This window comes from Xiphophorus couchianus, chromosome 6, assembly GCF_001444195.1.
Source record: "Xiphophorus couchianus chromosome 6, X_couchianus-1.0, whole genome shotgun sequence".
NCBI classification, from domain to species: Eukaryota; Metazoa; Chordata; class Actinopteri; order Cyprinodontiformes; family Poeciliidae; genus Xiphophorus; species Xiphophorus couchianus.
In genome coordinates this window covers 22,393,865-22,405,695 of record NC_040233.1, presented here as the reverse complement: position 1 = coordinate 22,405,695, position 11,831 = coordinate 22,393,865, and the positions used below count along the sequence as shown (strand labels likewise).

Below are 11,831 nucleotides of genomic sequence, written 5' to 3'. Positions count from 1 at the left end.
TCTGCGATACAATAAAGTGTCCAATCTTTTGTACGTTTGAAAACATGTGGAAGACAGCTGCAGTTTGAGGAACATTTATTTTCTTCTGTGGTTTTCGGGAAACACAACCCTAAGGAAAAACTGATGGTTGTTGACTAAGTCTCTGTTCAGTGCAGGCGTGTCCATTTTAGGTTTAATTTGTAAGTATTTTAGATGCTGTTTAGAAAAAGAAAAACACAACAAAATAGTTAACAGCTCCGCTAATGTTTCCGTGAAATCATAGACACATTAATGATTTAATCTGACTCCAACACAGCTCGGGCTCATCTGCTTTTTTGTGCAGTTATTTTTGGCAACATTCTACTTTTCTTTCTCTGAATTTTGCAGTTTTAACACTTGTAAGCCATGATATTAAACTTAAGAATTATTTTGTGAAATGTGTACCTTTTACGGCATTCTAACTTTTTAAGATGGAAAAAGATGTTACTAACCAATTTAAAAAAATTAATTAAAAATTCTTTTATTTTGAAAATCTCGACCGGAAGTCTACACAGACTGCCAGCTTTTGGGATTGATGGTCAGCCTGTCTGTGTCGGGCTGGGTTTCTCTTTTATCCAAGAAGAGGGGAGAAAAAAAATAGCTGTGACAAACATGACGAGACAAAAACAACGGTAAAACGCCAACAAACGATGAACTAGACACTTTAAAGAACCCGCCATGGCTATAAGGGAGCTCAAAGTTTGCCTTTTAGGGGTAAGTGGCAGATGTTTTTCTCTTCTTAGGGGGGAAAATTCCATCAGTGACTGGAAATAACGGTAGACATTTTGACGTTAAAAGCAACGCAAAGGCTTCGGTTCTACATTCCTCCAGCTGAGACTTAAGCTATTTTCTTTGTTTAACCTCGAAAAACTTGTTGATTTAAAAGGAAAAAGAAAAGTCCGACAGTTTTATCCACTCAACTTGCACCACAGTCATGTTCTGGTTTGTTTTATTGCACTATTTAAACAAAAGAAATAACCGTGTTTTTTACTCGCTTTTCGCTTAACGGCTTTTTTTTTAGCGGTTTTGACAGTTTGTCGCCCATGACGTCATCCACTGACCAGCCGCTACACGTAAGCCGTTAGATTTTCTGCTGCGTCTGCAAAAACTGAAATAATAATAAAGAAGAAGAAGAAAAAAAAGCCTCAACCGATCTTTAAACTATCTATCAAAGATGAACAATTATCTAAAACAAATTTGACTTTATCACTGAAAAGTTTTAGACTTCAAAAAGGTTAGAAAATTCTGTGTACAACGCTACAGGCTACCGACATGCTCATCAAAACGGTTCACTTTGTTCGCGAAAACCTTTCATTAGAGGGCTATAATTGTATTTTTGGCTCCAGTATCTTATTTCAGTAAATATTTTGCCATTTAATCCTCTTTAACTTTTCAGAAGCTTCCTGCAATTTGAACTGTATCCATTGCTAATAAAAATAGTTTGACGTCACAACTGTATCTTTCTTGTATCTATTGGTACAATGATGTGTTGGAATAATTTTAAATTAAAAGCTGTAACTCAGATCGTCTAAGTATCTATCTAGAGTTGTTGTGAGTAGGTCTTTAACGATAACAAATTTTGCTGGACGATAAATCTAAGTGGGACCTAAAGGGGCCATCCATTCTAAATTAAATGAAATTGTAGATTGAAAACTGAAATGTTTCAGATCACGAAGCACAAACACTTTTTCACAGCACCGCATATTATATCTGCTTACTTGGGTAAACAAAAACAAATTACATAAACTTTTGCTGTAAACTTAAGGTCGGTATTGGTATTAAAGGTCTGATCAGCTGAGCTCCTGACCATCCAGTTGCTCAATCAGTTTGGTTCAAAGTGACCCTTGATTGTGTGCTTCTGTTTGCTGTGACTGACATGTGATCCTTTCTGCTTCCAGGACACAGGAGTGGGTAAATCCAGCATTGTTTGCAGATTTGTTCAAGATCATTTTGATCACAACATAAGCCCCACCATAGGGTGAGTATATGAATTACATGAGGTTCTGTCTGCCACTGCTGCAAACAAGTTTTTCAATCTTGTTTTGTGGCGAGGTTTAGCAGATTAATGCTCAAATCGAGGCTAAGGTCAGAAATACTGGGGCTTCTATCGACGTGCTTATATTAGAGTTTTTAGGTGCAGGCCGATATATTCTAATACTCGTTTTTTTCGCTGATATTGGACCGATTTCTGATATTGATGTTGGCATGTGACAATCCTGTACTGTAAGGTGAGCAGTTTTGCAGGCTGATTTACTTTATAAAACATGGGCTGGAAATTTGGCCCAATTCTGTGAGATTATCTGCAGGTTTTATAGTGGCTTCATGTTAATTTTCTATATGGGTTTGATGGAGGATATCTGGATAAGAAGAGGGACACATTATGGAAAAATTAAAAGGGTGTCTGTCATTTTATCTCTACACCTGCTGTTTATTTCTTCAGTGGCACAACAAAGTATTCACCCCCCTTTAATTGTTCCGCAATTGTTAGGCTGCGTTCACACTGAAGCCTGAAGTGACCCAATTTCGATTTGTTTTGCCCTAATGCAACCTGTATATGATATTTTAATGACAGTCTGAAAAGCACAGGTAGGATTTTTTTCAAATGCGACCCAGGCCACTTGGATGTCGGATACGTATCTGATTCAAATGTGACCTAACGGCCAGGTCGTATTCATCTGACCTGAATGTCACCGATACTTGACAAATGTCCCTATTCTGATAAGAGCAAGCGGGAAGAAAAACAACAACCATGACAGACTATCCATAACCGGTCATGGATTGACAACCATGACCGGTAATCCTCATTGCCTGGCAATGAGGAGTTGCTACTGTGTTGTTACTATGCTGCTCCGGTCGGACAACAACTTCAAAATCGTAAGCTACGCTCCATCGTTAGCATCCATGTTTACTTCTGCTAACACTGACCACTTCTTCTTTATGGTGGTTGGCAAAACACTGAGAATGCTGACGTTATTGCGCCCTCTGCTGCGCATGCGGGACACTTTCAAGTCGTTTTCAGTTCACACTGGAGAACACATAAATTGATCTTGGCACAATTTTTCATATCGGGGCATCCCTACAAAATAGCATGTACATCACGAAGTAGTCACACTTTTGACATAATTCACCCACTTTGCTGTGTCACTCAGAGCTGAGCTTAGGTGCATCAGGTTTACACTTATCATTGAGAAGCTTATGCAACTGAATTTGAGTCAACCTGCGTTCAGTTAAGTTGATCGAACATGATTTGGAGTAGAACTCACTTATCAGTTTGAGGTCTCCCAATTGATACTCGAATCAAAACAAAAAATTAAGCAACGAGACCTGAAGGTTTGGATTGTGGCAGAGTATATTTCTAGGAATTATACTCTGGCACATTTTGGCAGCATTGGAGTTTCCAGAAATCTCTCCCAACAAAAGAATGACTTAATGTTCTGGAATGACCCACACAGAACCCTGACCTTTATCTAATTGATCTGAAATGGCTTTCTAGACTGACTGACCTATGGAGAAAAATTGTGCTAGGGTGTTGAAGACTTGTAGACATACACTTAAGACTAGTATTAAAATGGCTGAAAACATACTTTCATATTTTGAGTATTGAGTGCACTGTTGAATTTTAAAAAAGTTATAATCACATATGTTTTTAACGCAACAAAAAGTGTAAAAGTTTTAAATAAGTGATGTTTTTCTTAACTAAATTTGTTTTTAGAATTACAAATAATAGAGGAATTAATTTCAATTTGTGTTTTATTGCCTCTAAAGTCACCTGGATACAACGTCGAACCTCATTATAAATTCTTGTTGCTGATATGAACAGATGACTGGAGAACCATTGTTGACCATTGTTTATTGTCCACAGGGCATCTTTCCTGACCAAGACTGTACCATGTGGGAACGAACTACATAAATTTCTGATTTGGGACACAGCTGGACAAGAACGGGTGAGCAGCTAGTCAGTAATTTTTTTAGTTTAGACTCTGGACTCCATGAATCATGCTTATGAAGTTGTTTTCCATTAGATATCTGGACCAGAGAGCCAAATCATCACATTGTGTTTTTTTAGGGTGATTGATTGTGTTCAAAGGTTAGGAGACATTTTGTCTTTTGACGAAAAGGCAATATTAAGTTTCTTTTCACTTATTTTAAACTGAAAATAAGAGGGAGAGAAGAATAAATAACTCCTGTTAATGAGTCTGTACTGAAGTAGCAGTTTATTTATTTAAAAGCAGGATTTGTCTACTTGTAAAGGTATTTTTATTAAATGTTTTGCAGTTTTAACTAAGTCATGGCCAAATAAATAATCCAAAACTGTAAACTTTCTTTGACAATTGGACAAAAAGTATTTGTGTTTTAGTGACTGCTGATGCTGGATGTACAATACAAAACACCTTTCCTTAAGCGTGCTATTATTATGTGGAAACTTGGCAAGCCTTATTTTCACCAGACTGAAAATAAGGATGGTGTTCTTCTACTTCCTGTTCCATTTTTGCATCTGTTTGGTGTGGAGTTCTTTAGTCAGGAGAGAAGTCTTCTTGTTTTTATTTAGACAACGGCTTATAAAAATAGAGAGTAGTGATCACCTGTGAGCGATGTATTTTATCCTGACTGTATCCACCTTCGAGGCATGTTCAAATGGGCTGGTTAGAATTAGAAAGTGGTTGTTAGGATAATTCCAAGAAGCCTCTGCAGTTATTGGAAATTCAGTCGCTTCATATCCAGGTATCCTGGTGACTGAAGTTTCTCACAAATCTCTGATGTCTAACAAATATTTTTCCAAAACTAAATTTGTTTTCTTCTACAAGCATCATGAATGTTATGGATTTCTGTTACGCACCAGTTCTATATTGCTAGATTAGCAGAATGTAACCCGCTCTCTCTCTACACTAAAACTAAAATATCTACATTTTGGTGATCTTTGCTAGATTTCAGAGATGCAGAATTCCAACCTGGATATTTTCCTTTGACATCTGGAGGTTCTGGAGAATTACAGGCAATTATTTATTTATTTTTTAAAATCCATTGATTACAACATTTCAGAAATCCTCATTTGAATTATGTCTGAACGTTTGGGCATTTGATATGGCACAGTTTTGTTTTGCACTGCGGCAAAAAAATATACTTTTTTTTTTGGTGATTGACCTAAAGATGTGAAAACTTTTTCATTTATATCCTTCTTGAGCCATAGAAATGGACCGCTGTCACGACCCAGGAGGTTCTTGGTTTTGATCCCGGACAAGCCCCCAATTTTTCATGACCCGACTCATTGGCTCATTGACAGAGCAACCCATTGAGATGTACATTTAAGAACCACAATTCCTTAAATGGAATTATTTCATGAAGTTACATTACGTTAAACATGTAACGTCATTACATGTGTGTGTAGTTGCCTCGGAATGCCAGCTGGAACTTGTTTCAGTTTATTGCAAACTTCAGTCAGCTTAAGATCCTGGGAGGACTGGCCAGGTGCTGCCAGTCGGGCTGACTGCCACAGCTGATCAGAACCTACAATGATAAACGGCAACCACAAACCTCTTTTTTTGGCCTCTGCCAAAACAGAGGCCTCCACACTTGTTTTTATCTGCCATATTTATGGTTTTAGCTACGTAATAAAGCCAACTGAGAGAATGTGAGTGACTGAGTGACATCGCTGTGATTTATTTGATTGAAGGGGGGTGGTAGTGCATGTGAGGTCGGGTGTGAGTGGGTGGAGTTTCCTAGGACTTGCCAAACTTGCTTACTGCATGGAAAAACTAGTTCATATATTTCCTGGATGTGTGTGAACACAATATCTGGAGACGTCATGTCACTGGGGTTGTTGCATTACACAGGACTGTCTGTGATCTAAAACAGAGAACAAGAGACTATTATAAGTCTTTTGTTTTGTGTAATTGTCAGCAGATATGTTGCTGAATAAAAGGAGAATAAAAAAAGACCAATTGGTGAATTGTTTTGGTGTTTTTTAGTTACATAGAAGGAGACTGAGGAGATCCCTTTTTGTCATGCTTATTTTACCAAACGGAAAGTATGATGCAAGTTTATGCTGACGACAGCGAGGGCAGTTTTACTGATGTTGCAAATTTCATTACATGCAAACAGAACATTAAACACTCATTTAAATTCAAACATTCTTCAAACACAATGCCCTCCACCTCTACCTGCACCTTGGTGGGGAAAAAAGCCTTAAAATCATCTTTATCAAAAAGCAAAACATCCACCACACTGCACATTCGTTAGATTTCAAGCTTCACTCATCAGTAATCCTGCTGGAGGTACTCCGGGCTTGGAGCAGACCCAGAAGTCAGCTCATCCCTCCTGGCCTGGAAACGCCTTCATGATCCCCAAGGAGGAACTGGGGAGTGTCACTGTGAAGAGGAATGTTTTATTTTACCATTTAGATTTTAAACTGGTTTTCCTTTAACTACATTTCAATCTTTTTTAAAATTAGCCTAATTTTTAGTTAATTTTAAATGTGGAGTATTTGTTTGCTGATTCTAACTACTAAAAACTTGTTATTTTCCAGTTTCATTCATTAGCTCCTATGTACTACAGAGGATCAGCTGCTGCTGTCATTGTTTACGACATAACTAAACTGGTGAGTGCAACAAACTGATCTCCAACCCTCAATGTATAAAAATAAAAAGCAAATAGCTGTTGTTTTGAATGGATGGAAATAGAAAAAACTGGTTCTGACAATAAGATCTGCTTATAAAACTGCATTACTTTTCCATCACTCTGGGATGCTGTGCCATACTTTCCTCGTCAGCATTTGGAAACTAGTGTGAAAACAGCAAAACTCTTGACTGTGTGACATTAGGTAATAAACGCTGGGCGTGTTCCAGAGCTGACCACAGCGTGTTCCTGCTTTCCAGGACTCTTTCCAGACACTGAAGAAGTGGGTGAAGGAGCTGAAGGAGCACGGCCCAGAGGACATCGTTGTAGCCATAGCAGGAAACAAGAATGATTTAGGGGACATCAGGTGAGATTATTTCTTCTCTCGTGCCATGAAATAGGATGTTTTTAGTTTTGTTTTGGATCTACACCAGAATTTCAGCATCTAAGAAAACCTGAGTACAAAGTACAATAAACCGTTTTTATTTATTAAAGGGGAAAAAATGCCGACCTGTGTGGAAAAGTAATTGCTCCTCAAACCTAATAACTGGTTGAGCCATTTTTGAGGCCACAGCTGAGTGTTTTACTTCGCCGTTGAGGAATTCATTCCCCTGTTATTCAGACACATTAAGATTTTTCAAGTGTGAATGGCCTGTTAGGTTGTGGTTTATATCCAAACTTTGTCTAGGTGACTGCAAATCTTCAGTTTGTGTGTTTAGTTTTTTATCCATTAGTTGTGGAGTTGTTTGGTTGTGTAACCCAAATACGCTCGAGTTTAATGCCCCAATATTCTCCATTTTGGTTTTAGTAAAGCAGGATTCATGGTTCCATCAATGTAATAATCAGATGTACGAGGACACACTCGATCCAGAATGGTCCTCTTTTGTCTCATCAGTCCTTAAAATACTTTGCCACAGATCCTGAAGATCATCAAGATATTGTTTGCAAATATGAGGCGGGCCTTTGGGTTGTTTTTTGGATCTTGGAACTTTCTGACTGTTGAAACATAAATGCTGACCTTACTGAGTGAGGCCTACAGATGCTGCCTGGATTATCTAGCGACTTCCTGGATGAGTTGACAATGACTCAGAGTAACTATGGTAGACCAAGGTTCACCACTGTGAAGCATTTTTCCATTGTTGGGTGATGGCTCTTATCTTGTCTTATCTGCTTTTGAATGTGTTTATCTTGGATCTGTTGCTTTATGAGATCTTTAAGTCTACTTCCTGTTGTTCGTTTGGATTGCTAAATGAAATCATTATTGGAAAACTGGGTGTTTATTCAGACTACTTTTGTCTGCTCTGAAAATGCGTTTTCTAATGTAAAACATTAAGTGCCACTAAACGGTAAAAGCAGAAGAAATCTTACAATCTTATATAGTTTTTGCAGCACTGTGTTATCTGTGGCTGTATTTTAACAATAATGAAACTCTTTCTATAACGCAAAAGTAATAAACCCAAGAACACAGACATTAGAGTCTTAGAGGTTTGGGAGATTAACTTTTCATTTCACACATTTTTACCACTGGAAAAAGAAACAAGCATCCTAATTGCTGTAACTTTTCTTACTCCACGCAGTTTTTTCAGCATTTGTCCAGTTATAAATAGAAGAAAGGAGAGTTGCTTGCAACAACTGCACTTTTTTCCATCTTTTTCCACTTTCGCGCTGTTCTTCTGTTTCACAGGGAAGTTCCTATGAAGGAAGCAAAGGAGTTTGCTGAATCAATTGCAGCTATTTTTATTGAGACCAGCGCCAGAAATGCGGTGAACGTCGAGGAGCTCTTTCAGAAAATCAGTAGGTTTTTATGACGTTTTCTTCCATCTGGTGATTCTACCTGTAGCTCCTTTACTTTTACGTTCTTCCATGCAACATTTCATGAGATTTATTAACAAAGTTATAGTGAAATGTGTTTCTTCTGATGGAATCATAGGAAGAAGATATAGATCGTCTGATTTCCTGCTCCTCTCATACACAACAGCATAGAAAGACGCCTGAAGTATTCCCACACTTAAACAATTCTCATAAATGAATGTACAATTATTTACAAATTATTAATATCAACAGTAGCATTTTTTTTGCCTTTGAGTCACTCATCCTATACAAGATGTTTTCCAATCAGCTAATTCATATTTGCACTTTTTAAGATCCATTCCACAGATCTATCACACACACTGATATACAAAAACTCTTTTTGTTTTTAAATTTCCTCCTGCTCTCAAATTATAGCCCAAAATGTCACTTATCATTTTTTTTTTTATATTGTGTGGAAATTTACATTTTCTTACTTTTAATGTCCGAGCTCTAGCAGTTAAACGTTTAATGTAGTCTGCTGACAAAGTTGGTTCCTCAGTAATTCAAGTGCTGCTGGAGTCTTCCCATCACCATACCTCTGTCCCTCCCCCAGCACCATGGAAGGAGCTGAAGTTGTGCAAGAAACCTTTGGATCTGCAGTGAAAGCTTCTTGATTAAACCCCTTCATGTGTCAGTAACTGTTGTTTGTGCCTCCTTAGGTAAACAGATCCCACCCCTGCAAAACGCTGAAGTGGAGAGCAATGATTCCTTTAAACTCACCCGGGCGCCCAATCCCACCACCAGGAGGTGCTGCTAGTGAGAGGAGATCATTTAGCTGCCAAACACCGGGCCCTAAACAAAATCCAAACGCTCATGACGTCCTGCCGACGCAGAAGATAGACCAAGGTCACCAAAAAGTAAAAGAAAAAAAAAAAAAAAAAACAGCGTTAAATAGGTCAAAACACCAACTTATTTAACTAAATTTTATTTCTTCTGATCATCAGAAGTCTTTTGGTTTGTCTCCCTCTAGTGGTGGTTTGACAAAATTACATCTATCACGTTATAATCCCAGATTACCCAGACTGATTTGCTGTTTACATGCTGGATTTTGTTGTTCATGCATTTTACTGTGGCTCTTAGACCAGCTATATTCATCTTCATGTATTCATAGATTTTTTTGTTTGTTTGTTTTGTACAAACGTCAGCTGAGCGTTTCTTTGAGTCGCTCACACACCTTTACATTCCTCTATAAAGGTTTTACTATGATGCTGCAGAATGAACTTCATCATGAGTTTGGCGAAGATGTTTGGTACATGTTGAAACATTTAAGTGTTCACTACAGAGAATGACTGTAAATAGCTGACAGCTTTGTTTTTACCATTTGTGTTAATTATACTTTAAAAAACTGCAGGTCATTTACTAGAAAACATCTAGTTGTTTAAATGATCTTTTAAATGAGATTTTTGACTTGCAGGAAAACACAATGCTTTTTTTTACCGATTTGGTTTTCACCACTTTTTAAAAATCCCAGCATTTGATTAAACACTTAAAATTACTGTTCACCACAATGTCAATGAATGAATTGGATTATTTTTTACTACCATTTGATGTAACATTAGTATCTTTATTTTGGATATCGGATTCAGATCAACACTAATGGAGTCCTACGTGTGTTGATCTGAATGTTGAATCCAACTTTTTTAGGAACCTAAAAGCAGAGTTATGCAGTGAATATCATTTAAAGTGTGAGTAAACGCCAGAGTTGTGACTACAGCCTTTCCCTGCACTGCAAGTTGTGACTTTAAAATGAAAGATTACTGAGATTTGAATGTTAAAACTGTTTGCTTTTTTTCAATGTTTAGTTTGATTATGACCTTCAGTATTAGATGAAATGTCACAAAAGTGCCTTTGTTTTTTTTTGTTTTTTTATATCTAGATAAGTGACTACCACTAAGACAATGATTGTTGGTACAGTCTAACTGTGCACTTTGAAAGTGCCCATTCTTTATAGTTAATCTCATCCAGTATGTATAAGTCATGCATCCCTGTGTTCCCAGTGCAACAGGTCTAATTTTATGTATTAAAACATTGCAATAAAGTATTATTCATACACTTTCTTTGTTTTGTTTTCAAAGTTTTTTTGCATTTGCAATTTAGTTAAGACGTCTGTAATATAGATGTAACTTCAAACCTTAAGGAGGTAATTTGAACGTTTATCCCCTGACCTCTGTTTAGGATTGTGCATCAGTAAAGTAAATTAGAATTATGTGGCAGATTACGTAACAAATTGCTGCTGTGGTGTTGGACAAAATTGACTGAGCTGGACGGCCTGTACTTATGCAATTAAATGTTCTGCTGTTCTTCCATTTGCTACAACTTCAAGCGTTGTGCTATTACCTTGATCACAATCTGATTTCTCCCAACTGGACTGCGGGTAGGATTTGTACAGACTGTTCACATGAACCTGCAAGTAAATTAATATTTTGCCTACTTGGATTTCTTTGTTTTTGCTTTTTCTGTGTCAGACCTAAATGTTTCTTGCCTGAGAAACTTTTGCTCTACACACGTTCTATGCTTTGCTTCGTACAGAAGGTCTGGATAAGAAATCGTTGATTGCTGGAGGTGTGGAAATTTTACCAGCTTGCTAACATACGACAGTGTATTAGGACCATTGTAGATAGAAAAAATAGAGTAAATTTCTGCTAAGAAAACTGAAAGTTTCTAAAAAAAAAAAAAAACGTGGAAATTTTTGAGTTTGAAAGTTTGCTATAAAAAAACTCAGAAATTTTAAAATTAGTCTCAGAAATTTTCTAGAAAAAATAGTCATTTCTGAGTTTAAAGAGTAGAAAATTTTCTGGAAAAAAACAAATTTTGATCTCAGAAGTTTTCTAGGGGAAAAAAAACATGGAAAAGTTTGAATTTCCAAAGTCAAAAATTGAGCTCACCAGACAAACTAATCAACCAGCTCTCTGAAATAAATCATAGTAATTCAAAGAGTCCTGACACACAAAACCATCTATAAATTTAATAGCACAACAAAAAATATAATCTTTATGACACTTAAATCCAATTTGCATAATAATAAGGAACACAGTGTATATATTTTTTTAATTTCTGAGATTGTTCTCAAAATGTGAAATTTTCCTAGCATATTTTCAACTTTTCATACTCAGAAATTTTCTTTGGCATGAAATTGTTTTCAGAGAAAATTTCAGAGATTTTTTGGTGTAAATTTACAGCTTTTGTTCCCCTATCTTTTCTCTCCTAATATGAAAATATTAGCTGTTATGCTAACATATCCCAGTGACATACATAATTCACCAATTCAACTCTATGTAGCTTACTGCAAATTGCCTGCTCTGTAAACTACCATCGTCCACTGCAAGAACAGAAATGTCAACCTGAACAAG

The 11,831-nt window shown here is 36.9% G+C and overlaps 1 protein-coding gene across 1 annotated transcript; it reads left to right on the top strand.

Moving 5' to 3' along the window:
• The first annotated feature begins 526 nt into the window (after positions 1–526).
• Positions 527–10,536, top strand: rab31 (RAB31, member RAS oncogene family). The gene is made up of 7 exons (XM_028020486.1): positions 527–732; positions 1,917–1,996; positions 3,881–3,962; positions 6,542–6,613; positions 6,891–6,997; positions 8,315–8,424; positions 9,141–10,536. The coding sequence occupies exons 1-7, from the start codon at positions 697–699 to the stop codon at positions 9,236–9,238; spliced, it is 585 nt and encodes a 194-aa protein (XP_027876287.1). The 5' UTR covers positions 527–696; the 3' UTR covers positions 9,239–10,536.
• The last annotated feature ends 1,295 nt before the right edge of the window (positions 10,537–11,831 follow it).